The 27,656-nt window shown below is 55.8% G+C and overlaps 2 protein-coding genes and 1 non-coding gene across 5 annotated transcripts; 2 read left to right on the top strand and 1 right to left on the bottom strand.

The window, feature by feature from the left end:
* CHADL (chondroadherin like) lies at window positions 1–11,413 on the top strand. Of its 2 annotated transcripts, none has more exons than XM_070453408.1 (6): window positions 1–322; window positions 1,828–1,996; window positions 2,536–4,236; window positions 4,715–4,881; window positions 5,530–5,728; window positions 8,062–11,413. In XM_070453408.1, exons 1-6 carry the CDS (start codon window positions 315–317, stop codon window positions 8,092–8,094), a joined length of 2,277 nt encoding a protein of 758 aa, XP_070309509.1. In that variant the 5' UTR covers window positions 1–314; the 3' UTR covers window positions 8,095–11,413. The 2 variants fall into 2 exon arrangements, with proteins under 2 accessions (XP_070309509.1, XP_020732620.2); XM_020876961.2 differs by having other exon boundaries at window positions 3–322; window positions 11,197–11,413.
* L3MBTL2 (L3MBTL histone methyl-lysine binding protein 2) lies at window positions 8,922–27,656 on the bottom strand. 2 transcript variants are annotated; one of them, XM_020876958.2, is made up of 17 exons: window positions 27,064–27,653; window positions 25,002–25,242; window positions 23,329–23,462; window positions 20,200–20,323; window positions 19,212–19,291; window positions 17,914–18,031; window positions 17,389–17,523; window positions 17,039–17,127; window positions 15,614–15,845; window positions 15,009–15,085; window positions 14,733–14,837; window positions 13,774–13,921; window positions 13,311–13,393; window positions 12,767–13,001; window positions 12,230–12,295; window positions 11,270–11,386; window positions 8,922–10,841 (listed from the first exon to the last, which is right to left on the bottom strand). In XM_020876958.2, exons 1-17 carry the CDS (start codon window positions 27,085–27,087, stop codon window positions 10,729–10,731), a joined length of 2,121 nt encoding a protein of 706 aa, XP_020732617.1. In that variant the 5' UTR covers window positions 27,088–27,653; the 3' UTR covers window positions 8,922–10,728. The 2 variants fall into 2 exon arrangements, with proteins under 2 accessions (XP_020732617.1, XP_020732618.1); XM_020876959.2 differs by having other exon boundaries at window positions 10,752–10,841; window positions 11,298–11,386; window positions 27,064–27,656.
* Window positions 21,383–21,455, top strand: TRNAG-UCC (transfer RNA glycine (anticodon UCC)). Its single transcript has one exon. It is a non-coding gene; the product is annotated as a tRNA-Gly (tRNA).

Raw genomic sequence — 27,656 nt, 5'->3', positions numbered from 1 at the left:
TAACAGCAGGAGGCGCAGCCCTGCCCAAGGACCCACAGCAGGAGGAAGTCCGGCCTGGGACCCACGGGCTGGCCGGCCCCTCGAGGCCCCTCCTGGCTGGGCTGGCCCAGGGACTCGGTCTGAGGCCCTGTAACTCCAGCCGCTGCTCCCGCCATGCCCATTTCTCCCTCACCTCACAAAGCCTCCCATTCAGCTCTGCCCCCACTGCCAGGTCTGCAGGCCGGGAGGGGGGGCTCCCCCGGCGTCCAGGCGGGGGACCGTCGCCAGCCTTTCTCTGTGTTGCGCCTCCAGGCCAGACTGGCCGTGCGATCGGCATGACGGGGTGAGTACTGGGGCCCCGGGGTTGCCGGGGGAGGGGGTCAGAGAAGCTGCATGGCTGCAGGCAAGCCCCTGGGCCTCTCAGGGCTGGGGGGCAGGGGCCCTGGGATCTTCCTGGACCGAGATTTTCCGAGGGTCTCAAGATTTTGTGTAAGATGGCGGGTGCAGCTGCTCCCAGGAGCTCCCCTGGGCTAGTCCTCCAGGAGCCCGGCTGAGAGCTTGGCAGCCCTCCAAGGCCTGGATGCTTGACCTTCAGGGATCTGTCCCCATGCACCCCCCACCCCACAGCAGCCTGCCCTGAGACTCAACCTCATTACAGACTCTAGAGGATGCCACCAGCCCCAAGGCCAGGCTCGACCCTGGGACTCCAAGGAGACTGCAAAATAGACAGTGACAAGTCAGTGAGCAGAAATGGGGTGGCTCAGGGTAGGAGCCAGCCCAGGGGCCAGGAAGGGCTGCTCACAGAGCTGAGGACAGACACAGGAAGAGCTGGTGAGGTTCGCGTGGCAGGCAGACAGGAGGGAGCTGCTCTGCGTACTTACGGTAGGGCAGCCAACGGGAACGCTGAAGGCTCCAGCGGGTGGGTACCTGTCAGGGAGTCAGGACTCGGGACTTACCAGCATAGGCAGTGAGATGCTGGAGGGTTTTCAGCTGGGGTGTCAGGGCCCACCTGTATTTCGGAAAGTTCCCTCTGGGTGTTGGTGGTGAGCAGAGGGCTGGGGGAGCAAGGAGTGCCACCGTGGCATGGTGGGCCCCGTGAGGAGGCAGGTAGCAGTTGGGAGGTGAAGGGGTCTTGCTGGGCAGTGGACGCATGGTGGGTGGACAGACGGGTAAGTGGACAGACCTGGCCCAAAGCACAGCCCCAAGGCCATACCCTCAGTTTCCCCCAGGCCAGGCCAGCTGGGTGGCGCTAAGATGAAGAAAGGACAGCAGAGGAATAAACAGGAGAGAAGTCGGAGCTCCTACCAGCCTGCCTGTCAGAGTGGCACTGGCCAGCCACTAAGGCTCCTTGAGGCTCTTGGACCCCATGACACCTGGTCCCCCAAAGTCTAGTCTCACTCGGGCCAGGCCTGGGTCTGCCCCTCTGGCTGCCGGGCCGTCTTCTCAAGGTGGGTGTCATGCTCCCTAGCACCAGAATGCCGATGCCACATCAGTCTGAGGAACGGCTGACTCTCCATCGCCGACCTCACCCTGGGAGGACAGGCCTCCGCTGGACCCAGGAGCCTCTGTACAGCCTGTCCACTCCTCTGGACTGGGCAAAGCCTCACCAAGGCACTGGGCAGACAGTCACAGAGACTCGCCAGGTCGTCCCTCGGTCTGATCCTGTTGCCTCTGGTGTAAAACACGGAATCCCAGCTCAATGGAGGGGTTGGAGGCTCAGGGTAATGACAGCTCCCCAGCACCAGAGGAGGAAAATGTCTGAGGGGCTCTGGGACAAGAAGCAGTGTTCAGGGAAGCGGACAGTGTGGGTCTCTTGTTCTGCAAACAATTGGCCCTTCTCTCTGCCAGGCCCCAGAGTGTCTCCCTGGTGCTGCTGCTTCCACTGCTGCTGCCACTGGGGCCAAACCGGTGTGCGGTGGCCCAGCGCTGTCCGCAGGCCTGCGTCTGCGACAATCCCAGGAGGCATGTCGCCTGCCGGCACCAGAACCTCACCGAGGTGCCGACCGCCATCCCTGAGGTCAGCAGGGCAAGGTGGGGTGGGGGAGGACAGCAGGAGGAGCCTGGGCTAGCACCGGAGGATCTGCCACTACCTGGCTGGGGGAGGCTCCGGCAACTCACTTTGCCTCCCTGAGCCTCCGTCTTCACATCTGTAAAATGGGAATGATAACAGCCAACTACAGGGAGATGATCTATTTAAAATCCTAAGTGACTGGAACAAGTTAAGTGACCTATAAGAGACACTGAGTTAATTACAGGCCCTGGGGCAGTGAACTAGGGATCTACTGGGATAAGTTATGGTCTCTGCCCGTGGAGTCAAGAGCTGGATAGGAGAGTGAAAGCAGAGGGGGCAGTGACAGTTCAACGTGGAAAGTGCCAGAGCCGGGGATACCCGGGGGGCTGAGGAGGAAGGCTTCCTGGAGGAGGTGTCAGGGAGCAGGATGAAGAGAAGGCAGGGGGAGACTGTTCCAGGTGACGGAAGAGCACATGCCAGCGTTAGCAAGGGGCACAGGCTGTGGTCCGGGTGCCCCTCAGCCTCGCCCTCCTCTCCCGGCTCAGCTGACCCAGCGTCTGGAGCTCCAGGGCAACATGCTGAAGGAGATCCCCCCGGCTGCCTTCCGGGACCTGCCTTACCTGACACATCTGGACCTGCGGTACTGCCAGGTGGAGCTGGTGGCCGAAGGGGCCTTCCGAGGCCTGGGCCGCCTGCTCCTCCTCAACCTGGCCTCCAACCGCCTGAGCGCGCTGCCCCAGGAGGCGCTGGACGGGCTGGGCTCGCTGCAGCGGCTGGAGCTGGCGGGGAACCTGCTGGAGGAGCTGCGGCCAGGGACGTTCGGGGCGCTGGGCGCGGTGACCACGCTGAACCTGGCCCACAACGCCCTGGTCTACCTGCCCGCCATGGCGTTCCAGGGGCTGGTGCGCGCCCGCTGGCTGCAGCTGTCGCACAACGCGCTCAGCGTGCTGGCCCCAGAGGCCCTGGCCGGCCTGCCGGCCCTGCGCCGGCTCAGCCTGCACCACAACGAGCTGCAGGCCCTGCCCGGGATGGCCTTGTCCCAGGCCCGTGGCCTGGTCCGCCTCGAGCTGGGCCACAACCCCTTCACCTACGCGGGGGAGGAGGACGGGCTGGCGCTCCCCGGCCTGCGGGAGCTGAGGCTGGACCATGGGGCCCTGCAGGCCCTGGATGCCCGGGCCTTCGCCCTCTGCCCCCGCCTGCATACGCTGGACCTCCGCGGGAACCAGCTGGACGCCCTGCCGCCGCTGCAGGGCCCGGGACAGCTGCGCCGGCTGCGGCTGCAGGGGAACCCGCTGTGGTGCGGCTGCCGGGCCCGGCCGCTGCTGGAGTGGCTGGCGCGGGCGCGCGTGCGCTCGGACGGCGCGTGCTGGGGGCCTCGGCGCCTGCGCGGGGAGGCCCTGGACGCCCTGCGACCCTTGGACCTGCGCTGCCCCGAGTTCGGGGCGGCGGCGGAGGAGGAGGCCAACGAGCTGGCGGCCGCGCGGCCCCGCGCCCCTGCCGGTGCCTCCGGGGAGGAGGCCGGGGCGGCCGGGCCCTGCCCGCGCACCTGCGTGTGCGTCCCCGAATCGCGGCACAGCAGCTGTGAGGGCCGGGGCCTGCAGGCCGTGCCCCGCGGCTTCCCCAACGACACCCAGCTTCTGGACCTCAGGCGGAACCGCTTCCCCGTGGTGCCCCGAGCGGCCTTCCCGGGCCTGGGCCGCCTCGTGTCGCTGCACCTGCAGCACTGCGGCCTCACGGAGCTGGAGGCGGGCGCCCTGGCGGGGCTGGACAGCCTTCTCTACCTCTACCTGTCGGACAACCGGCTTTCTGGCCTCAGCGCTGCCGCCCTCGAGGGGGCCCCCCGCCTGGGCTACCTGTACCTGGAGCGGAACCGCTTCGTGCGGGTGCCAGGGGCTGCCTTGCTCGCCCTGCCCAGCCTCTTCTCCCTGCACCTGCAGGACAACGCCCTGGACCACCTGGCGCCCGGTGACCTGGAAGGCGGGCGGGCCTTGCGCTGGCTCTACCTGAGTGGGAACCGCCTCACCCGAGTGTCCCCTGGGGCGCTGGCCCCTGCTCGGGAGCTGGAGAAGCTGCACCTGGACAGGAACCAGCTGGACGAGGTGCCCTCTGAGGCCCTGGAGGGGCTGCCAGCCCTTCTGGAGCTGCAGCTCTCGGGGAACCCGCTCGGGGCCCTACGAGATGGCGCCTTCCGGCCTGTGGGCCGTTCGCTGCAGCACCTCTTTCTGAACAGCAGTGGCCTGGAGCAGGTGGGCGCAGGGGAGAAGGGGCAAGGGGAGGCAGCTTGTGTTCTCAGCCCACACCGCTGCCCTGCCTCGCTGGGCCCGAGGCTGGGCGTGAGGGCCCTGAGATGAGCTGGGCACTGCGCCTGCCCCCAGGAACTCAGGCGTGGGCCATGGAGCAGGCCGGAACACAGTGCCACATGGAGGCAGGGAGGACGCTGCTGAGGCCTGGAGGCGGGAGCTCCCCAGGGTCTGTGGGATTACCTGCTGTTACACGCTTTGTGGGCAGGGCTTTTGTTATTGTGTGGGGGATAGGGTCTAGCAGAAAGAACCGTGAACTGGGGGTCTGGGTGACTTGTAGAGGGCAAGTGCTTTGGCCTTGGACCAGCCTGGGTCTTCCACCAGCACTGCCCTTCCTGCCCCCGCCTTGGGCTCTCCACTCCCCAGGCCTGGGGCTGGGACGGGCCGGCAGGAGCTCACACCAGGGCCTGGCGCCTTCCTGCAGATTTCTCCTGGAGCCTTCTCGGGCCTGGGGCCCCGGCTCCGGAGCCTACACCTACAGAAGAACCAGCTGCAGACACTGCCTGCCCTGCCCGGTCTCAGCGAGCTGGAGCTCATTGACCTCAGCGGCAACCCCTTCCGCTGTGACTGCCAGCTGCTCCCACTTCACAGGTGAGCACCCCCACCTGAACCCCCCAGCTGGGGCCAGCTGCTCTCAAGCCCCCACGTCTCCCTGGGGACACCAGGTTGGTGCCATTTGAGCACCTATGGTGGGGGAGGATCCTGCCAGGGCCAGCTACCCTCCCTGGGGAGCTACCCCACAGGGCTTGGGGTGAGTTTCCCTGAGCCTCTGTTCCCTCATTCATAAAGTGGGGGTGGAATCTGCCCAGCCGAGTGGACCTAGTCAGCATGTGAGAGCACTGTACCTCATTGCCCAAGAAAGCAGCAAGGGCCCTGGAGCCCAGAGACCAGGGCTCAAAGCCGCCTCTGTGATTGTCTCCTCTTGAGCCACGTGGGCTCTCTGTGCTGTTAAGTCATCTGTAAAGGGGATGATGGTGACTGTGTCCACCTCCTGGTGGTGACTGTAAGATGACGTTAAATTCAGGAGCTTGTCTCCATCGCTTTGGCTCACCAGTCCTCCACCACTGTTTATTACCAGCCCCCTTTTACAGGGAGGGGATTGAGGTTTGACTTGCTCAGGATCACTTAACTGGTGTGTCCACTCTCATCCACTCGGCCCCACTGTGCCCAAACCCAAGGACCTCCTTGCTGTCCTCAGGGAAGTTCGGCACGGGGGCTCCCCGCCCCATTTCTTCTCAGGTGGCTGGCGGGTCTGAACCTGCGCGTGGGGGCCACCTGTGCCACCCCCCCCAGTGCCCGTGGCCAGAGGGTGAAGGCCGCAGCTGCTGTCTTTGAAGCCTGCCGGGGCCGGGCTGCCAGGAAGGCCAAGTGGACCCCGGCCCCCAGGCCTGGCGCCCGGGGGACCCCCATGAAGGGAAGATGGCAGAGAGTGAACGAGGTAGGCCGAGGGGTGGGGGCGATGAGGCCTCGGGTGGGTCAGGTTTTAAGGCCCTTACGGTGGTAAGGGTCTTTCTCTTGGTCTCAGTTTCATGAGGTTGTAGATCTGGGCAGGGACCAGATGTATTTCTGGTGGCATCTGAGAGTGATGTCCACCCTCTCCAGCTCTGGGCTAAGCTCAGATGGGGCTTGTGAAGAAATGACCACACGCCGTTTTGTCCCCTGGGACAGTGGCCTGATTAAGCTGCAGCCTCCCGGGACGATGTGTGTCCAGGAGAATCCCACAGTGACGGTCACTGCTGGCTTGCTGTCGATTCAGCCTTTTCCCACCCGATCTCGGGGGTCTCACTTGTTGCTGGGGTGGGAAGAGCAAGGGTACAGATGTGTTGTTGGCACCACGGGTCAGACTCCATCACCCCCTTGACATTACATTTGACAAAACATATAGTTGAATTCCTTTTTTTTTTTTTTTTAAAGTAATTGGGATCATAATTCAGTTCAGCTCAGTCGCTCAGTTGAGTCTGACTTTCTGTGACCCCATGGGCTGCAGCATTCCAGGCCTCCCTGTCCATCACCAACTCCTGGAGTTTGCTCAAACTCATGTCCCTTGAGTTGGTAATGCCATCCAATCATCTCATCCTATGTCGTCCCCTTCTCCTCCCGCCTTCAATCATTCACAGCATCAGGGTCTTTTCAAATGAGTCAGTTCTTCGCATCAGGTGGCCAAAGTATTGGAGTTTCAGCTTCAGCATCAGTTCTTCCAATGAATATTCAGGATTGATTTCCTTTAGGATGGACTGGTTGGATCTCCTTGCTATCCAAGGGACTCTCAGAGTCTTCTCCAACACCACAGTTCAAAAGCATCAATTCTTTGGCGCTCAACTTTCTTTATGGTCCAACTGTCATCCATACATGACTACTGGAAAAACCAAAGCTTTGACTAGATATCTGGACCTTTGTCGGCAAAGTAATGTCTCTACTATCTACTGTATGCTATCTAGGTTGGTCATAATTTTTCTTTCAAGGAGCAAGCATCTTTTAAATTTCATGGATGCAGTCACCATCTGCAGTGATTTTGGAGCCCCCCCAAAAATAGAGTCTGCCACTGTTTCCCCATCTATTTGCCATGAAGTGATGGGACCAGATGCCATGATCTTAGTTTTCTGAATGTTGAGTTTTAAGCCAACTTTTTCACTCTCCTCTTTCACTTTCATCAAAAGGCTCTTTAGTTCTTTGCTTTCTGCCATAAGGGTGGTATCATCTGCATGTCTGAGGTTATTGATATTTTTACCAGCAATCTTGATTCCAGCATGTGGTTCATCCAGCCCAGCGTTTCTCATGATGTCCTCTGCATAGAAGTTAAATAAGCAGGGTGACAATATACAGCTTTGACATACTCCTTTCCCTATTTAGAACCAGTCTGTTGTTCCATGTCCAGTTCTAACTGTTGCTTCCTGACCTGCATACAGATTTCTCAGGAGGCAGGTCAGGTGATCTGGTATTCCCATCTCTTTAAGAAATTTTCCAGTTTGTTGTGATCCACACAAAGGCTTTGGCATACTCAATAAAGCACTAGATGTTTTTCTGGAACTGTCACTTTTTCAGTGATCCAATTTGATCTCTGTTTCCTCTGCCTTTTCTAAAACCAGCTTGAACATCTGGAAGTTCACCGTTCACATACTATTGAAGCCTGGCTTGGAGAATTTTGAGCATTACTTTACTTGCGTGTGAGATGAGTGCAATTGTGTGATAGTTTAAGCATCTTTGGCATTGTCTTTCTTTGGGACTGGAATGAAAACACCTTTTCCAGTCCTGTGGCCACTGCTGAGTTTTCCAAATTTGATGGCATATTGAGTGCAGCACTTTCACAGCATCATCTTTTAGGATTTAAAATAGCTCAACTGGATTTTCATCACCTCCACTAGCTTTGTTCATAGTGATGCTTTCTAAGGCCCACTTGACTTCACATTCCACAATGTCTGGCTCTAGGTGAGTGATCACACCAGGGGTTTCTTTTATTTTGGCTGTGCTGGGTCTTCTTGGCTGCACAGGTTTTTCTCGAATTGCAGCAAATGGGGGCTCCTCTTCTTGAGGTGTGCAGGCTTCTCTTGTGGCGGCTCTTGGGCTTCAGCAGTTAGCTGCCCGTGGGCTGGGTTGCAGCTCCTGGGTTCTAGAGCACAGGCTCAGTAGTTGGCCTGCAGCATGTGGGATCTCCCTAGACCAGGGATCAAGCCAGCATCTCCTGCACTGGCAGGCAGATTCTTTACTACTAAGTCATCAGGGAAGCCCTAGGATTTATTTCTACTTCTATTTAAAGTAGCTGCTTCCTCCCAGGAATACAAAGGCCTTGAAGGACACAGGCCCTGATCCCTGGCAGAATGTTCTGCGTTGGGTTGCTCACCAGATTGAAGCCACCGAGTCTTGTGACCTGGCCAAGACAAGCTGGTTTAATCCCCCTGTTGCCATTTCTTGTCAACTTAGGCCACCAAGTTACTGAACTTTAATGAGCCTTCTTTCTCTTACATGTAAAATAAAGTCACCATGTCCTCACAGGATCAAGGATGAAGTAAGTGGTGTGAACACTTGTAAACTAGTCTGGCATGAGGCTGTCACAAACGCCAATTCCCTTGCTTCCCCATCCCTCAAGCAGCCAAGGGGCCAATGGGGTGACAGTAAAGGAAAGTGCAGGGGGTTCCACCAGTGTTTGCCCCAGAGAGGTGCTCACTGCAGGCCGTCGGGCAGTGGGGCAAGGAGTGGAGAGGCTTCTGTTCCTCAGGACATCTTCCAGCCTTCAGGTGTTTCCCCCTCCCTCCACGACCCCCACCACTGCTGTGGAACTTGAAGACTTATCGTCCCATCCAATGGCAAGGGCAGTGGAGGGCCAAGGTTCATTCTGTGCTTTGAGTTAAAACGTCCTGGAGGTCAACACGTCCATCTGTGCCTGACTAACCTCCAGGGCCCAGGGATGTGTGTACACTTGGTCACATGCTCGCTGAGGGCACCTTCATGCTGGTCACGAGGGGCGTGAAGATGGGCTGGGCCTCTGGGGAGCCCGGGGTCCTGGAGGGGAGTGGCAGAGACAAGTACCACGGTGTCTGCTGTGGAGACGTGTCTTGCACTCTTCATGGGTGAACTCTCCCCGCCTCTGTAGCCGACCTGGTGGGGTGGCGTCTCAGAACAGAAGGAACACGGACTGACTGCAGCAAGAAAGGGATTTAATCATCTCAGAGGATTTAAGTGTGGGAAGCCCATCTGGGGCTGGATCGGCAGCTAAACTTGTCCCCTAGCCCTACGTGCTGTGCTCACGCACTGTGGGCATCAACTTCTTCACTCAGGAAGAAGCAAAACTGAAGGTCAAACAAGTCCCATCACCCCAGCTCTTCAGTCAGAACTTGATCCTTTAAAGGGAAGAGCAGAGGGGACAATGATTCTTCTCAGCTGGGCAATCACCCTCAACAAAGGCAGGCCATGCGAGCAGGCTGTGGAACTGCACGCTACTGTCAGCCACCTTCCTCCACTGACCCACCCATCACCATGAGGTGGGGTGAGGGGAGGCACGGCCCCTGTCACATCTAGGGGAGTTCAGGCTGCAAGAGGGGGCTTCCTAGGCCTCGTTTCTATTCCACCTGAGCCTGCACAGTGCCTTTAGGAAAGGACAGAAGATCTGGTTCTCTCTGAACTGAAATTGGCTCCCCTTGGGCTGGTCGCCCATCTCCGGGATGACATCTAACAGTAGGGTCCTCTACACACCCAAGGTCAGCATCCCATCTGGCAGGCACGGACTGTGGCAGCTATTACAGGGTAACACAGGGACACACCCAGCCATGCTGTCTCTACTCAAACACGTGGTGGAGGGCAAGAGGGGCTGAGGACAGCAGCCTGTTACCACTTAGGTCCCAGGTCTCCTGAAGAGACGGTGGGTCAGAGGGAGAAGACAGCTTCAAAGGAGACTTAACTGCGGAACAGAAGCAGCTGAAATGTGGGCAGACACTAGGTGAACTTCTAGAATGTACTTTCAGAGGAGCAGCAGAATCAAAATCTATTATGGAGTTAAGGACACGCACAGTGAGGCAAAGGACCAAGAAGCATGTCCCTGCCTCCAGGAGCTCCTTCAGGGCCACGTCAGCCAGCAGGGCGGACATCCCGTGTCGAGGCCCCAAGACTTTCTGGCAAGGCCAGACCTGTTCCTGGTTAACAGAGGAAGGGAGAAAGAAAAGGACAGGTCCTAGTCCAGCTGGGCTCCAGAGTGGGTCAAGTTCAACAATGGTGGCACCTTCTCTCTCAGGGGATGCTTGCACGCGTGTGCACACACCCAGACCCACCCCCCTTCCCATGGCATAGGGACTGGTGTGGTCTCCCCCACCTGAGGCCCTGGCAAGCTCCCTTTCCTAGGGGGCAGACCTTGCCTCTGCTCCTCTTGGAAATGCAATCAGTACTCATGCCAAGGAAAAACAGATCAAGGCCACCTCACAAGTCACTGGGACCTACGTGACGGTCACTGCTGCTCAGCTGCTGCCAGAGCTGGGCGCCGGTACAGGGCTCCCCAACCTCCTTGGGGTGCCAGGAAGAGCAGAGCCCCAACCCAGGCAGCAGGGGCCATTCCGCATGGTGTCTGGGGCAGAGGCTGTACCCCTGACACCACTCACGTCTGTCAGGTGACTACTGTCCCCACCTCGAGATCTGCGCAGGCCTAACCATTAGCCAACTTGTCTGCCATGTGTAGCCCCCCCCGGCCAATGGAGCAGTGTGGGGGAGTGGAGGGGACGAGTGAGGAAGAGCCTCAGGAGCTCTCGCTGGAGAGGGAGCTGCTCACAGGTGGCCCCCGTCTCATGGCCTTGCTGGAGAGGAGGCCAGAGGCGACCCTGGCTGATCCTTGGGTGCCTGGCCCCCACAGTACCAGGCAAAATTTATGCAAAAAGGCTCAGTCTCCAAAGTAAAGTAGGTTGGCCTGGTGGCGAGAGAGGCGCCCTAGGCTGGCTTCTGGCTGGCAACGAGGAAGGCTCAGTCATCCATCTCCTGTTTGATGTTCTCGACCGGGACAGGCAGCTCCGGACTCGGGGTCTTGTCGGCCATGGCCACGTCCAAGTGCTCTTCCTTCACACGCACAGTGATGACTGAAGAGGAAGAGAGGTGCAGGGCAAGAAGGAGAGATGCATGGAGCTCAAGATCTGGAGAAGGAACCGGGCTTCCTACAGACAGGGGCCCTTGGGGTGTGGCAGGGAGAGCCCCTTCCCCTCTGTGGGGCAGGCAGTAGCCAAGGCCTAGGGCCCTGTCCCACCAGCCTGGCAGGCAGCCCACCCTGCTAAGTGCATGGGCTGGGGTTGGGGTGGGGAGGGCCAGGCCAGTGCTCGGCTCCATTCAGAGCTGGGGGCGGGTGTCTGGGAAGCCCTCTGGGCCCAGTGGTCTGAGAAAGGCTACTCGGTGCCCAGAAAATGCCCTTCAAGCCTGACTCTGCTCTTCTGTGCCCAGGTGGGGAAGGAGAGGACCGGCCTCTAAGCATGGAGCCGCCCACCGGCCCCAGCCTTGTGCGGGAAGCTCTCACTCTCATCAGGAGTGGGCTCCGATGGCACCTTCGCCGCCGCCTGCAGGTCCTCCTCCAGCAGGGCCTTCTTGGACCCCTGTCTGAGGGGCCGCGTCTTGGCCGGTGGTATTCTTTTTCCTTGGAATAAAAACAGAATTCAATCCAGGCGAGGGCTGTATCCACATGAAACAGTGGTCCGGCAGCCCAGCAGAGGGGAAGGTATCAGCCGGGGAGGACCAAGGCCCAAACTCTGACCTCACCCCTCAGGGCTGTGTGCCCAAGGCTCAGAGCTTCTCCCCAGTAACGGATTAGTGCCCCCACCCCACCATGGTGGTTAAGCTTCCTGTTTCTGCTCCTCACTTTCTTCACGTCTACAGCGTGATTTTCCCAGCCCTGATTCTCAACGGCACAGGGTCCTGTCACTTGATCCATGCCACACCCTCACAGGATCTTAACCCTGCCCAGGGACCGTGTCTGTTTCCTCTCTGTTCCCTTTCGGGACATCCTCTCTTCTGCGGAGACCACGTCGGGGAGCCCAGCTCACTGCAGCTCAGCCTGGGGTCTGCTGAGGTTGGGTCGGCCTGTGAGAGGTCCCTATGCTCGGGGGTCACCCTTGCTCCCTCCCCCTGGGGGTCATGAGAGAATGACTTCCGTCTGTTTGCTCTTAAATCTTTTACTCTCATACACCGCAACTGCACAAGGCCTCAGAGACCAGGCCACCCGCGACCCCTGCTCCAACCCATACAGCCTCTTGTTTCTTTTCCTCAGCATCCTGACCATTGCCAGAGACCAGAAGACTCCCTAATTGTGATCCGGGTCCCTAAGACACAGGGTGATGGATAGGCTCATGGGGCAAGGGGCAAAGGAGAGGTGGGGCCATGAAGAGTGTGACTGATCTGGGTAGTGGCCCCCCGCCCAGGTACACAGGCTCAGCTGATCCCAGGTCCCACCCCAGCTGGGCAGCTTTAGAGTATCACTTACGTTTCTTCCCAAACTGTTTCTTTTTCTTCTTTGTGGCCTCTTTGGCTTTCAGAGGCGTGGTGGGCTCTGTTGTTGAAAGACACAGACATGAAGTGAAAAGAGCACGTCCCAAGATCCCTGCCCACCCCTCACCGGCCTCCCTTACACAGGGGACGCCCCTGAAGGAAAGCCAGAGCTGGGCCGTGAGAATGGGAGGGGCTGTGGGGAGGGACTGGATGACAGCTGTCCCTTCTGCCCACCCACATCACCAGGGTGCTCAGAGGGGCCTGGGTGATTTACCTGGTGCACAAGGGCACGAGCATATGACAGAGTGGGCAAGGTCAAAGAAGGAGCTCTGCAGGCCAGAGGGAGAGGGAGACAGAGAAGTCAGGAGCAGAAGGGGGAGACCAGGGCCACTCTCTCCCAGGAAGTGGTCCAGGAGATGCTCGATCTCACGCCAGAGGGCCAAAGGTGGGTGTGTGGTGGGGGAGGTGGGGCGGAGAGTGGCAGGAAGGAAAAAGAAAGTCAAGAGCCCTTCAGGGCCAGGAGAGCCCAGACCTGTAGCCACAGGTGGCTGGAGCTGGTAGCCGGTGAGCTCACACCAGCCGACGGGGTAGATGTCCGGGGACTCGCAGTCCACCCACTGGTCGTACTCGCTATCCCAGCCATCGAAGTGGATGCTAAGGAGTCGGTGCACCACCCGCTTCACAGTGGCCACACAGATGAGCCGGGGCTCCATCAGGTCCACGGCCTCCAGCTTCATGCCCACCTTGAAGCCATGGTTGGGGCAGTCCTGGAATGGGCATCAAGGCCGAGCAAATCAGCTAGGTCCCCACCCTGGCGGGGCAGCCCTGGGTGTGGGAGCGGGTCCGAGCCTGCCTGCAGGGGTTTGGGGGGGTGGTCCTCAGACCAGGAACCACTCTGCACTGTGATCCCAGGTGCCAGCCCCTCTGGGAGAGGGACTGGCTGACTGTTCAGCACGCATCCGCATCAGAGTTTGGCACTTCTCCCTGAAACAACTGATCTTAGCAGCAGGGACTCGAGAAGAGAAGGGGCTGGAATCGCCACCTCGGGTGATGGTGGGCAGGGTTGGTCTCCTCACCATGTTGAAGAGTCTTGATGGAGCTGCCTTCGCCTTAGTCTTCTCCAAGTAGACCTCCCAGCTGAAAGTGTGAGCCTCGTACCCTGGAGTGGAACGCGGAGATGAGGAGGGAGGGAGGTGAGGGGGAGTCCTGGAAAGCCCCCTACAGAGCCAAAGGGGCTCCTGCAGCTCCATCAGGACTCAGCCCACAGTCTCCCCAGCAACATTCTTCCCTCCTCCCCAGGCTGGCACCTGCTCTAGGCCCACGGTCCTGCAGTACAGGGTGCTCACTGCCCAGAGGGACAGGTGGGAGCTCTGCTCACCAAGCCACATGGGGCCATGGGGCCCAGCCAGCCCAGACCAAGGGCTAGTGGTGGCCTTGCAGAGTGCGTCACCTCTCCAGTCCACTCAGACTTCAAGCTCCCGGAGTCTGGCTTGGCCTGTGGCCTCAACCCTGCTCCCTCTGACTGTATGCCAGTCTTACCTTTCGGGGGTGTGAGCTCAATGTCATTCTTCTGGCAGAAGTTGGCTGGGAAGATGGCGTGGGAGGAAGCATGGTAACAGAACCAGTCAGAGCCATCTGTGGAGGGCCCCCCGTCCACACAGATCATCAGGTAACCATCTAGGAGTACCTAGTGGTGGCAGAGAGGGAAACAGACAGAACCTGGGATTCTAAACTGCACCCCCACCCCAGGGTGAGGTGACAGGATAGGGATATGAGGATGGAGCTGCTTTGCAGAGCACTCAGCACTCATGTAACCCGTGTAATGGTAAAATCATCTAGCTTCCACATGTGTGGTCAGTCATGTCAGACTCTGCAACTGCATGGACTGCAGCCCGACAAGCCCCTCCAGGCAAGAATACTGGAGTGGGTTGCTATTTCCTCTCCTAGGGGATCTTCCTGACCCCCTCAATGGACACCACATGCTGTGCCAGCAGGAACTGTCTGTCCTTTTGTCACTGTGTTCTCAGGGTGAACTTGGGGGCCCAGCCTGGAGATTTGCTAGATGGACGAATCATCGTGTCCCCAGGAGGGCTGAGGGGTGGTTGCTGGCTCCTCAGGCTGCAGCAGTAACCGAGGTCTGCGGCAACGCCAGCCCGGCTGTGGCGTGACAAGACTAGCCCCCAAAGGAGACAGCAGGTGGTGGCGGGAAGGCCTACAGCTGACCCAGGACCAGGCTCAGGCCAGGTGTTCAGTAGCACCCATAGGTGGCTGGCCAGGGACTCTGCTAACCTGATAGCTTGATGCCGTGGCCGACAGGCCTGGACCAGCCCATAGGGCTGGCAAGCCTCTGACCCCTGACGAGAAAGCAGATTCCGAGCCAGGAGCTAAGTCTATGTGTGCAAAAAACCAGGCCACTCAGGAGCAGCCAGTAGGGGGCGCTCTGCCAGCGCCCTGCCCACAGGAAGTGCTGCTGGAGGCCGGAAGGAGCCCAGGCTCACCTTGCAGATGGTCGCCACGCAGATGTTGCCCAGATTCAGGGGGTCAATGGCCTCCAGTTTCATCCCCTCCTCAAACCAGCCACCTTCTGTGTAGACAGCTCGAACCTTAAAGGAATGGGGCAGTTGGGCAATCTCTGGACTGGCCCGGGGACGAGTGGGAAAGAGGCCTCAGCTGCTGTTGGCCTGACAAGGAAACGGGGAGGGGAGGGGAGATCCAGGGCCTCAGGTCTGGAGTGGACCTGTGGCCAAGGGGAAGTGCCCAGGGCTGGGCCTCACCTTCTTGAACAAGTAAGGAACAGCGTCACAGTAGATCTTCCGGAAGGCGGGGTGGTGGGCCATGTCGCTGCGCCTCTCTTTTAGGGAGATAGTGGAGGGAGGAAGGGGGAGAAGGAAGTTGAAGCTGCTAACACGACCATCTCCACACCTCCCCCAGAATGTGGGGCTGCTCAGCAGCCCCTCACCCCTCCACCAGGAGCTCTCTGTTGGAACTATTCAGCCCTGAGGACCCAGACTCCTCCTATGTTGCCAGGAGAGGATGTGGCCTGGAGCCTGTAGTTGCGAATTAACTTTTACCATTTCAGGCTGGAGAAGGAAATGGCAACTCACTCCAGTGTTCTTGCCTGGAGAATTCCATGGACAGAGGAGCCTGGCGGGCTACAGTCCATGGGATTGCCAAGAGTTGGACACGACTGAGCAACTAAAACACACAACACACTTCAGGCTGAGTGTCCTTGGTCAAGTCACGCAACCCCTCGGGACACCTGGTCAAGTCCTGCCATGCTCAGGGTAAACATGACTGTCCCCATTACTCAGATTAGTTGTGGGATGCAGAGATGTGCCCCCACCCTGACCCAGGCCCATGCTGGCCAGGGACGGCTAACCTGACAGCTTGATGCCGTGGCCGACTCGCCTGGACCAGCCCACAGGGTGGATCAGGGGACTCCACATGTGGCACCAGAAGTCATCATCACTGTCGCCATCCTCGTAGAGGAGCCGCAGGCGACCCCCGATGACTGTGTCCACCACAGCCATGCGGGTCCGGGACACCTGGGACTTGTCCACCACCTCCAGCCGCATGCCCTGCCGAAAGGGGTACTTCATGCTCTCCACCATCTGCAATGACATCAGAACACAGGCCTGCTGGGTTGATCCCTCCCTCTCACTGTCCTGTCCTGTCCCTTGGGAGTAACCAGAGGACGGGACGGGGTGGGGGGCGAGGAAACCGGCAGAGGAGCCCCTCCTGCCCACCAGGTTCCACCCTGGCTCCTAAGGCCCTGGGATGATAGAATATTTACAATGTGTGCACCAAAATGCCAGCAAGTCATTGTGATGGGAATCACAGACTGCTTTTCAGATTAAGCAAACAGTGCCCCAGGGAGGTCGTGTGACTCACCTAGAGTCACACGGGGTCATCAGTGCCAGAGCTGAGCAACAAATCTGGGCTTGGGGTCCAGCTCTGTGCTCTTTCAGGGATCTGCACTCTGATCACGAGTCCCTCCCGGTGCTCCCTACCTTCCAGCCCCTGCCGACAGCACCCACTAAACCAGCCTGGTGTTTAGAGAACTGAGCACCCTTTGCCTCGATACCTCTAATTTCAGCCCTGGCCCTGCCAGGCTGCAGCTCTGAACGGCTCTCCTAGCACCTCAGCAGTAATGCCTGCCCCTTGGACACAGCCAAGGATAGTGACCAAGATCCCACAGCTGCTCTAGAGCCCCGGTGGTGGGGCCGGGGTGAAAAGACAGTTCTGTCTGCTGAGATTCTGGCGCTGTCCTGCCTGGGATAGAGGACGGGTAGGAAGTTCTGTGGGGCTTTTCCAGCACCGGGGCACTGCAGACTCAGGGAGAACCATTCCAGTTTCTTAGTAGTGGCGGGGACTGAGCAGTGCAATTCCAAATCCCACCAGGAGGGGGCGAGTGCCAGATGGCAGTGCCTTGTATACTACAAGCACTTAAGTCAAATCTATTGAATGAATAAAGGTCTCTAACAGTGCATGCAGGTTCTTTACTACTAGCGCCACCTGGGAAGCCCAGTTGAATGAACACTCTTGAAAACACTATGAGCAAAGGAAGGATCTGGAAGAGCACCCAGCAGACAAAGCAACATGACCAATGAGGCTGGCTCAAAGCAGGGAGGAACCTAATGGTAGATGATGCCCACCACCCATACTTAGGGAATCTGGAGCTGCTCTGATGGCTAAATCAAGGGGGTCTTAGAAAAAATACTCCAGTGAGCAGCACAAAGGACAGACAGAAGGGGAAAGGGGCAGGAGCAGACCAGTTAGGAGACCCCAGGGTGCTCTGCCAGACCTTGATATGGAAGTCGACGGGCAGCGTCCTGGAGCCCACCAGGCGTTTCATGAGGTAGCCCTTCCAGTCGGTGAACTTGGCATGGATGGCTGGGGAGGCAGAGCAGAATCCTGAGTACAGACTGCCACCACTCTGCTGACAGGTGCCAGTCTGCCCCAGAGAGTAGCAGAGGGGCCTGAATAACGTATTTCTGCCTTCTCAGCCCGGCAGTCCTGGATTCCCCAACCTGGACCTGCCCTGGGGCCTCTGGACAAGGGAGAGGAAGGGAGGAGGCAGGTGGGCTCTGGGCTGGCCTGACTTCTCCCAGGGGCCCACAGGAACCAGGATGGGCAGCACGCTCATCAACTCACTCCTCGGGGGCACCAGGATCTTGCTGTTGATGGCACACCAGCCGATGGGGTGGACATCAACTGTCCCCAGGTTGCACCAGAAGTCATGGCTGGCATCATTTTCAAAGCCTTCATACCGGAGCAGCACCCGGTACCCTGAGCAGGAGGAAGGAGAGGTAACTCTTAGGGCTTCTTGCTTCTCCAGCCTAAACCAGGCTGCCTACTCCAAGAACCCCTTCTGCAATAGCCAGAGTGAAAACAAACCCCTGCCATGTACCTGGAAGGCAGTATGGCACAGTAGGGGGAGTAATTTTCTACGGTCTGATCTACCCTGGAATGAACTTCAGAATGGGAGTTTCCAAACTCGCCAAGCTCTGTGGTCCCCTCTAAGAAGTAGGTAACATGAAAGCATAGCAAAAAGGGAGAACGAAACTCCAGTGGGCGGGTTTTTTGTTTTATGAAGCTGATGTCTGCTCCGACACTACCTGTCCATCTGGAGATGTCGCCCTCAGCCCCTGACCCTGCCTTGCTCAGAGGAGCACCCACCTGCTGCCTGGATGACCGAGGCAATCCAGTACACCCGGCTGGGGAGCACGGCATCGCTGTTGAGTACCTCCACCTTCATTCCCTTCATCACATCCTCCCACTGGTCATAGAGTGGGACCTGCGTAGTGGTGAGAGGGTTCAAGGGGACAGTGAGCCACCCGGGTGGGCAGGAGAGAGGCTGGATGCAGGGCTTCACAGGATGCTGTATCTTTCTCCTTTGCCCCTTGGTGTTTCCCCTCACTCACTGTGCATGGAAGGCCAGGCCCAGGTCTAGGGAAGAAGCGATGAACTGAGGTGCCCACCCCTGTGAAGAGCCGAGTCAGGGGATGGGAGTAGGGGTGTCACACAGCGCTGCTAATCTCTACAGGACTGGCTCCTAGCTGTCACCCTCCCAGGCACATCACACCTGTGCCAGCAGACACCTAGCAGTTTCCCACTCTCACTATGCGACAGGCACTTCTAAGACACAAACAGCACTCCTTCAATCGTCACACGGGGTGGCTGGATTTCTCTCGTGGTACAGTGGACAAGAATCTGCCTGCCAGTGCAGGGGATGTGAGGTCAATCCCTGGTTGGGGACTAAGCACCCACAAGCCAAGGGGCAACTAAGCCCTTGTGCCGTAATGAGAAGCCCCTGGCTCCACAACAAAGACCCAGTGCAGCCAAAATAAAATAAATAGGCCTTCTCCAGATTTCCTGGGCTATAGGAAATTGGCTTGAAAGACGAAGAATCTGCCTGCCAATGCAGGGTTCAATCCCTGGGTTGGGAAGATCCTCTGAAGGAGGAGATGACAACCCACTCTAGTGTTCTTGCCAGGAAAACTCCATAGATGGTGGAGCCTGGCAGGCTACAGTCCATGGGGTCTCAAGGAGTCAGATGCAACTGAGTATGCAGTGACAGGGAGTCAGGGAGCCTTTAGCAGAAGGGGTTCCAGGAGGCGCCCCATCTGCCTCCCGGGAGCCAATGGGTCCAGGGCAGTTCACAAGCACCAAGCTGTCAACAGGAAAGCACTAAAAATGGGGGAAAGAGAAGGGGATTCTTACAGTTGGCTCTGGATACCAAAGCACAAAGTGCTATTATGTGAATAAGCCTGGGGGGGACCTCCATGGGACGTGCTCGAAGCTCTTGGTGAGGGTCCGTGAGGACTTGGTGAAGAACAAGTGGACAGAAAGGTGAATTGGAGCGAGCCACAAAGCCGGGCACCCAGACTTCATCCTGTTCGCTCCTGCTGCCAAAGCAGTGAGCCGGCGGCCGCGCCTGGGCCCCTGTCCGCCCCCCTGGTGCCCGGGGCACTCACGTGCTTAAAGCAGCTGACGGGGGCAGCCTTGTAGCTGTGGTCCTTCAGGAACTTCCCCCAGTCGAAACCCAAGACCAGCGCTGCGGGACCAAGAGGGCCAGAGCTGAGGGGCCGAAGCGGGGAGCCCCCACCGCAGGCTCTCCAGGAGCCCCACGCCTGCCCCAGCAGTGGCCACTCCAGGAGCCCGTGCCTGGGGAGCGGGAGCACAGGCCCCTTCCCCTCCGCACAGCCCGGGCCCGCCCCACGCCTGCCCCAGCAGTGGCCACTCCGGGAGCCCGTGCCTGGGGAGCGGGAGCACAGGCCCCTTCCCCTCCGTACAGCCTGGGCTCGCCCCATACCTGCCCCAGCAGTGGCCATGGGGATGGGATGGGGAGGACCTCATCCAGAGGCCGCCAGACTCTCAGCAGTAGAGGAACACTCAGAGGGAAATGTCTGATCTTCCTCCCCCAAGAGAAAGACGGAAGTTCAAAGACCCTCGGGCTTAAATTCCTCAGACTGTCCCCAACCTCTCATTGGCCATAGCCAATCTAGATGGGTGGGAGGTGCACAAACCACAGCCCCTCCAGCCCTGATCTGGCAGCTGTGTCAGACCACCTAGTGCATAGCTTCCAGCCTACATTTATTTAGAAACAGCTACTTACACTCAGAAAGAAAGAGAAGTTGCTAATCCTACCACCATTCTTCACAGAGGAGATCTAGGTCTCCACTGCCCCAGGGAAACAAAAGCCAGAGGGCTACAGGCAATGCTAAACAAAGGAAGCTAACTCTTGGCTTTTAAGTGCTCAAGGGGAGAGTGATTGAGGGATCTTCTGGGCCATCTCACAGTTACTCCCGGGTGAGGAAGATGCCATCTAAAGCGAGCCTGGGCTGGTCCTTTCTAGCTGGCCCCCTTCTCCAATCCTGGCTCCTAGGGAGCGGCCCCCCCCACTCGCCAAGTCCTGGCACCACACCCCACCGGCTTCCTGAGCGCCAGTCCCCACTGACTTACCGTCCTGCCCAGTTGGGGTCCCGTCGGCAAGCTGTCCTGTCCCCTGGGAGTGGAGGAAGGCTCCAATTTTGGCAGACCAGGCAGCTTTGTGCAGGACTTTGGCCTTCTTGGTAGGTGGTTTTCCCTGGAGGGAGGAGAGCGCATCTGTAGCCTAAAGGCTGATAACAAGGCTCTGGATTTGGACTGCCCAGGTAACCTCTTTGGGACTCCAGTTTCTTAACTTGTAAATCAAGATGATAACAATTATAATGCTTAGCTCAGGGGGGAGTTGCAAGGGTGAGGGTCACATACCGTGCTGAACTCAATAAGCACTTAGCTATTGTTCACCTGCAGGGGTGGGGGGGTTGGCAGAGCCAGAGGGCAAGGAGGGATAAATTTTCCATCTTTTAAGCCCTGCTGCTGCAAGGAACCTCTTGCTGTTGGCCTCAGCTCTCAGCCTTCTCCTTCCTCTGGTGCTCCTATGGGTTTATGGCAGAGAGGGGGTTTCAGAAGGCTCATGAACTGAACAGTTTATGAGGTACTCAAAGGGGTCCTACTGACCTGTGTTTGTATTAGTTGCTTAGTCATGTCCAACTCTTTGTGACCCATGGACTGTAGCCTGCCAGGCTCCTCTGTTCATGGGATTTTTCTCCAGGCAAGTATACTGGAGTGGATTGCTATTTCCTTCTCCAGGGGATTTTCCAGACCCAGGGATCAAACCTGGGTCTCCTGCATCAGAGGCAGATTCTTTACCATCTGAGTTATGGGGAAGACCTGGTCTGTAATTTGTAGCTTAAGCACTGATCAGAGAGGCCCAGAAAATTTATTCAAGAGATCAATGATTGGAGGAGAATGGATACACGCATATGTATGGCTGAATCCCTCTGCTGTCCACCTGAAACTATCATTAGCACTGTTAATCGGCTATGTTGTTCAGTCAGTTGTGTCCGACTCATTTGCAACCCCATGGACTGTAGCCCATCAGGCTCCTCTGTCCATGGGATTTCCCAGGCAAGAATACAGGAGTGGGTTGTCATTTCCTTCTTCAGGGGATCTTCCCGACACAGGGATCAAACCCACCTCTCTTGCATTGGCAGGCAGATTCTTTACCACTGAACCACAAAGGAAGCTACTGTAATACAAAGTAAAAAGTTTAAATAAAAAAAAGAGAGATTAAAGAAATAGAAATGTGGGTTTAGGGAGTTCCCTGATGGTCTAGTGGTTAGGATCTGGCGCTTCCACTGCCACGGACCCGGGTTCAATCCCTGGTCGGGGAACTGAGATCCTGCAAGACAAGTGGCACAGACAAAATTTAAAATTAAAAAAAATGTCGGTTTAAGTTCCAAAATCACTGCAGATGGTGACTGCAGCCATGAAATAAAAAGACACTTACTCCTTGGAAGAAAAGTTACGACGAACCTAAACAACGTATTAAAAAGCAGAGACATTACTTTGCCAACAAAGGTCCATCTAGTCAAGGCTATGGTTTTTCCAGTGGTCAGGTATGGATATGAGAGTTGGACTATAAAGAAAGCTGAGAGCCAAAGAATTGACGCTTTTGAACTGTGGTGCTGGAGAAGACTCTTCAGAGTCCCTTGGACTGCAAGGAGATCCAACCAGTCCATCCTAAAGGAAATCAATCCTGAATATTCATTGGAAGGACTAATGCTGAAGCTGAAACTCCAATACTTTTGCCACCTGATGCAAAGAGCTGACTCATTTGAAAAGACCCTGATGCTGGGAAAGATTGAAGGCAGGAAGAGAAGGGGACGACAGAGGATGAGGTGGTTGGATGGCATCACTGACTCAATGGACATGAGTTTGAGTAAACTCCGGGAGTTGGTGATGGACAGGGAGGCCTGAAGTGCTGCAGTTCCTGGGGTCGAAGAGAGTTGGACATGACTGAGTGACTGAATTGAACTGAAGTTCCACACAGACATGGCGCCAAATCCTGGCTCTTGAATTTTATTTGTGTACCTTGGAGTAAGTGAGTAAAAATTTTTGAGTCTTTGAAACAGGAATCTTTAAAAATTCATTTTTTAGGAATCACTGGTTAGACTGAGGGTGCCAAGCCCTTCTCAAGTATCCCCAGACTGTAGTTAATAACAATGTTATTATTAGCTCACTGGGAAGGACTTTCTTATGCCTTGACTAAAATCTGCAAAGCGAGGGAGACAACAGTAACTGTCTCATGAGTGAGAGATAACATGCACTGCACGAGGCTTTAACTAGAAGAGCTGGGCTGAGACACACAATAAGCATCAGGCTTCACTGGACAATCACCTCGGGTGCTCGTTAAAGCCGCCTATATCTAGGCTGTGCTCCCTTCCAATTAAACCATAATCTTCATGAGATTTTTGAAACTTTTCAGGTGACCCCTATGTGTAGTCAAGTTTGCAAACCAGCATAGTGAAGACACAAGGCCAGGCTCCCGAGAAGAGGCTCCAGTTTCAGCTCAGTCCTCTTCCTACAGAGCCCATAGGTAAATCATTCTTCCTCTCTGGACCTCAGCACACTTGTCAATCAGTATGTGGGTTAGACAACACATCTCCAAGAATCCTCCCCCTTCTCAGAGTTCTACAAATGTCAATAGTTAACTCGAGGTTGCTAAGACTTTCTAGGCATCTGCCTGTGGAATGGAGTCAGAGACGAGACACCATCTTCTCAAACCCACCATGGCCGGAGAAGCTTGTGGCCCATTTCCCAGCTTCCTTTCAGAGCATTTGTAAAAGTGCAGCAGGAAGACATGGGTGCCAGACTCCCCCCAGAGTTCTTATATACAACTTATTGAGGGCAGCGGTTCCCTGGTGGCCCAGTGGTTAGGACTCTGCACTTCCACTGCAGGGGGGCATGGGTTCCATCCCTGGAGCTGAAATTCCCACATTCCACGCAGCACGGCCAAAAAGAGAACTTTCTGAGGACACATCAGACCCTGAGGGGTGAGGGTTGGGGGTGAAGCGTAGCTCCATGAATCTGCAACTTACTGAGCTCCAGAAATGGGTGCATAAGAAATACCAGGCCATTTACAACCTCAGAAGGCCACAAGCAATGTCCTGCCCAAGCCCTCTGGGCCCCTCGCCAGCACAGTTGGTAGTTCCTCACTCAGTACCCAGGGCCCCGGGAAGGGTCTTCCAAGTGACTGCCTCTCACCTGTAATCTCGCCAATATACTGGCTTTCTTGGAGTTGGAGGAGTAGCTTCTGGAACAGGAGACACTGCAGAATCTCTTGGTCTTGGAGAAGAAGGCTTCCCTGGTACCCACGATCCCACACATCTCACAGACAGCTGGGAAGAGAATTTAGCAGGTGACTCCCTCGATCATCACCCCAATTCAAACAAAATGATGGGCCCTTCAAACCTGGGGCACTGCATTAACCCCCTAAGGCTGACAGAACTGGAATAGGAGGAAGTGGTTTGGGTGTGTACCGTGAAGCTGGGTGGCTTCCCTTGGCTGTGTGTGCCAGCACTGGGGCTAAGGAGAATCCCTGAGGACAACCGGGGAAAGTTTGCAAAGAGGAAAATGAGAAGACAAAAATGTACCCATATCATTTAACTTCTGTGGGCCTGTTTTCTTCATCTCTAAAGAGGCTCAACTAGATCAATGATTCATCCCTGATATCACATTAGAATCACCTGGAAAGCATTTAAAAATGCCCTGATTAGAATGACCTGATCTGTGGTGGGACACAGACATCAGTGGTTATGAGAAGTTCCCCAGATGATTCTAATGTGTGGCCAGGTGTGTGCACCCCCAGACTAGATGGTCTCTAATAGTTCATTCTAGTGCTAAGATTCTAAGAGAATGACTGGAAGAAGACAGAAGGGAGAAAAATAAAAGAAAGGGGAGATAGGACTTCCCTGGTGGTACAGTGGCTAAGAATCTGCCTGCCAGTGCAGGAAAGGCGGATTTGATCCTTGGCCTGGGAAGATTACACGTGCCACAATGCAGCTAAGCCCGTGCCCCACAACTACTGAGCCCATGTGCTGCAACTACTGAAGCCCGTGCACCTACAGCCTGTGGTCTACAATAAGAGAAGCCACACAAGAAGCCCGTATACCACAACGAAGTACCCCCATTTGCTACAACTAGAGAAAGCCCACGTGCAGCAATGAAGACCCAGCGCAACCAACAGTAACATAAATAATTTAATAAATAAAAATAAAAGGGGAGAGAGGAAGAGAAGACAAATGAATGGACAAAGAGTATTAGATGCTCCTCCTCTAAAGAGTAAAGGGACCAGGAAACAGGAGTGTCATCACAGACCATCTAACCTGCCTCTTTGCACAGGCAGTCCCCACACTGGAGGCCCTGACACAGAGGTCCAGCAGCTATGCAAGCATCATACCTCTGAAGCCAACTGGCTTCCAGATGATTCACGGGGATTCTTATCTGCCCTCATCCTCTTACCTGGAGGTCACTTAATTCTGTATTTCCTTGCCTCTCACTTCCAACTCACAAGCTATTTCTTGTCCCTTCCCAGAGAGTAACCAGATCACATTAGGTGTCATATATTCTCAAGACCCAGGCTTAGAAATCCACCAAATATTATTTACACAAACGCAAAAGCACCACCATGTTAATGACTGGCATCTAATATGTGCTGAATGAATATTAATTGTGTGAAAAGAATGAAATCACAACTTGAAATTAGACTGAAATGACCCTTGGGGATACTTGGAGTGCCTCTGTCTCTCTCACGGGTCCTTAGACATCAGATCAAAGAGCCCTTTACACCTGCACAGCTCCACGCACCTGGCCTACATCTACCTCTCCATCCATAGCCTCTGAAACCTCCCTATCTTCGGGGGACACTTTGAAGGCACCTGGCTCAGAACCACTGCCGTCTAAGGATCGCGGTGTCCCAGGGCTGAGCAGATGCAGCGGGGAGGTGGGCAGCTCCCCCGCTTCCCGATCCTCATGTTCTGCTTCACTTGACTCCTCAAGATAGGAGCTGCTCTCACTGCCCGCGCTGCTGTTATAACTCCGGAAACTGTCATAGCCGCCGAAGAGCTCCAGGTCATCGTCTTCCTCTTCCTCCTCCATCGGTTCTGAAGACGGAGTCTCCTAGGAAAAGGATGACACAAAGCAGGCAGAAGCAATCATGCTTGGCTTACTGTAAGACAATGGAAACTGCAGGTCTGCTATCAACTCCCTTTCCAGTTCTTGGTCAAGTCAACGCTTCTGGGCCGAGTGGCAGGTACAAACACCCCTTTCGTAAACATCAGGATCATTACTCTTGTTTATACATTTCTCAACTGCAAGTCAAAAGAATACCTTAGCAAGACAGAAACATGTATTAGGAAGTCACCAGGGTCCTCTGCGAATTCACACATGATGACATTTTACCACAATTTACACAGAATACAGTGATGTGAAAATATACTAAGCATGGGGCCTCATGAAGACATTTTGGAAAAGATGTATTTTAGAAACTCATTCTTCCCCCTTCAGCAGATGTACACCAAAGTAATTTCAACTTAAAAACAATTTAAGTCAAACGAAAGTTAATTTGGGGCCCAGACTGCCCTAAAGAGGATTTGAGGCAAATGACATACTAGCACTGTGGGACATACCACAGCTTTGGACTCAGCCTTGATCCTAACTAGCTGTGGGTCCTTGGGTAAGTTGTTTTAACCTGTCTGGGTCTCAATTTTCTCATCTATAAAACAAGAAAAATATTTGGCTCAAAAGATGTGCAATGTAAAATGAGGTATTGTATATGAATTTAACTGGCATGTAGCAGAAAAGGTGTGAAGCGTTTGGGCTCTAGGCTAAGACTCCAAAACCATCCCTACTATATGACCTGCAGCAGTTCAATCTCAGTGCCTCGGTTTCCCCATCTGTAAATGAGGACAATCCCACCTATTTCATAGGCTTTGGGGGAGAAGTAAGGGTTAACATGGGAAAGGCACTCAGAATAGTGACTTGCACACAGCAAGTGCTCAATAAATGCTGGTGCTCATTACTGGTTAAAAGCACAGGCTCTCAAATCAGATATGCCGGAGTTGGAATCCAGGCTCTCCTACTTAGGGCTCTGGGGTTCTCCACCAGTACAATGGCTGTAACAAGCCTTCTTTAGAGGGCTGCTATGAGCACCCAGGCGCTATGGAAAGCCTAGTTCTGTTCTCAGCAGTCAGCGACAGCTCTAAAACTGGGCGTTATTCACACTCTACACTGACGATGATTCTTCTTTACTCTTGTAGCGCTTTTGAGCGATTCCACTTTATATTTACACTACACATGCAAATGTGCCAGAAAGGAAATTCAAATATAAGGTGACCAGAAGCCAAATGATGAAAGGATGTATGGGTTACAGGTGGTGGGAAGAGTGGAAAAAGTCAAACAGGGAGAGTTTTGGAACCTGACAGACCTAGTGCTCATCTCCTTCACTTTACAGCTGTGTGACCCTCCTGGGGAGTAGCACCACCCTCTCCAAGCCTCAGCTGCATGATCCGTAATAAAAAGAGACAATAACACAAGACTTGTTATTGTGGGAGACAACGCACGGATACGCTCCAGATACGGAATATTTATTAAACTTTAATCTTCCTTTACTTCCCACCAGGCTGTGACTGGCCTCATAGTCCCTAAAGACGCCACCATGAGACAAGGGGGAGAAGGAAGATTCAGGAGCTCTCATATCCTGAATCCAGTTCCTCTTCCCCCAGGCCAGTGAAGCTGTTCCTCTCTCAACCTCACTCGGACCCAGGAGAACGGGAGCAAAAGGCGACACCAATCGCCTCTGGCCTCGCTCAGCGTAACTACCTGTTTATCCATCCGTCCATCCTCCACCCTCCAGGCGTCGCTCAAAGGCCTAACGAAGGCCCACCGAGCGAGGCTCTCGGGGTTCCCTTTCCCAGTCACGAGAAGTCCTCTCCCTCTCACCTCGACGCCCCGGGGCTTCTCCATGAGACCTAACACAGTTTCTTCAACCGTCACCAGGTGTAGGAAGCCATATTAGCTTCGCCGCTCTCCCGGAGCGCACTCATAGGCCGCCTCCAAGGGCCGAGGGCCAATCACGCTGCAGGAAAGAGGTAAAGCCGGTTCCGCTCTCTCCTGAGCCCCGCCTCTCCTGGAGGCGGGGAACCCGCGGCTACTTATGGGACTTGTAGTTTCCTCTGGGCTGCGCGTGGAGGGGGTCGTTGCTATGGCGACGTGAAAATTTCCCGGCTCTAGACCTGCCCGGCCCGGGAGGATAGTTCTTGTTTCTCCACGATAACCTCTTGCTATCACACCGACTCCGTTCTTCATTAAACAATTATTGAATACCTAAGAAGGTACTGTTCAGGCACCCTCCAGGGAAAACCTCGCCCTCTCCCTGATGAGAAATTAAATGTGCCCTAGTGTGGGGATGCCTAGCAGAGAGACAGTTCCCTGTTTAGGCAGAAACTGGAATGCTCTTAAGTCCAATGGTATAAATGTCCCACATGCTCAAAATTCTGGAACACTCTACCTTGCATCACCATCTCCTGAAATAA

This window comes from Odocoileus virginianus, chromosome 23 (assembly GCF_023699985.2).
Source record: "Odocoileus virginianus isolate 20LAN1187 ecotype Illinois chromosome 23, Ovbor_1.2, whole genome shotgun sequence".
In the NCBI taxonomy this organism is placed as follows: Eukaryota; Metazoa; Chordata; class Mammalia; order Artiodactyla; family Cervidae; genus Odocoileus; species Odocoileus virginianus.
This window is presented reverse-complemented; position numbering and strand designations above follow the sequence as displayed.

What these genes read in the sequence shown, in the direction of transcription:
- L3MBTL2 (XM_020876958.2), bottom strand. Translation starts at nt 27,087, where the DNA reads ATGGAGAAGCCCCGGGGCGTCGAG. An exon ending in AGAAGCCCCGGGGCGTCGAG is followed by an intron (nt 25,243 to 27,063) that starts GTGAGAGGGAGA and finishes TCCTTTTCCTAG; the next exon opens with GAGACTCCGTCTTCAGAACC. An exon ending in GGAGCCCACTCCTGATGAGA is followed by an intron (nt 10,842 to 11,269) that starts GTGAGAGCTTCC and finishes CTTCCTCTTCAG; the next exon opens with TCATCACTGTGCGTGTGAAG.
- CHADL (XM_070453408.1), top strand. An exon ending in TGCCGACCGCCATCCCTGAG is followed by an intron (nt 1,997 to 2,535) that starts GTCAGCAGGGCA and finishes CTCCCGGCTCAG; the next exon opens with CTGACCCAGCGTCTGGAGCT. An exon ending in GATGGCAGAGAGTGAACGAG is followed by an intron (nt 5,729 to 8,061) that starts GTAGGCCGAGGG and finishes GCTTCCTCCCAG; the next exon opens with GAATACAAAGGCCTTGAAGG.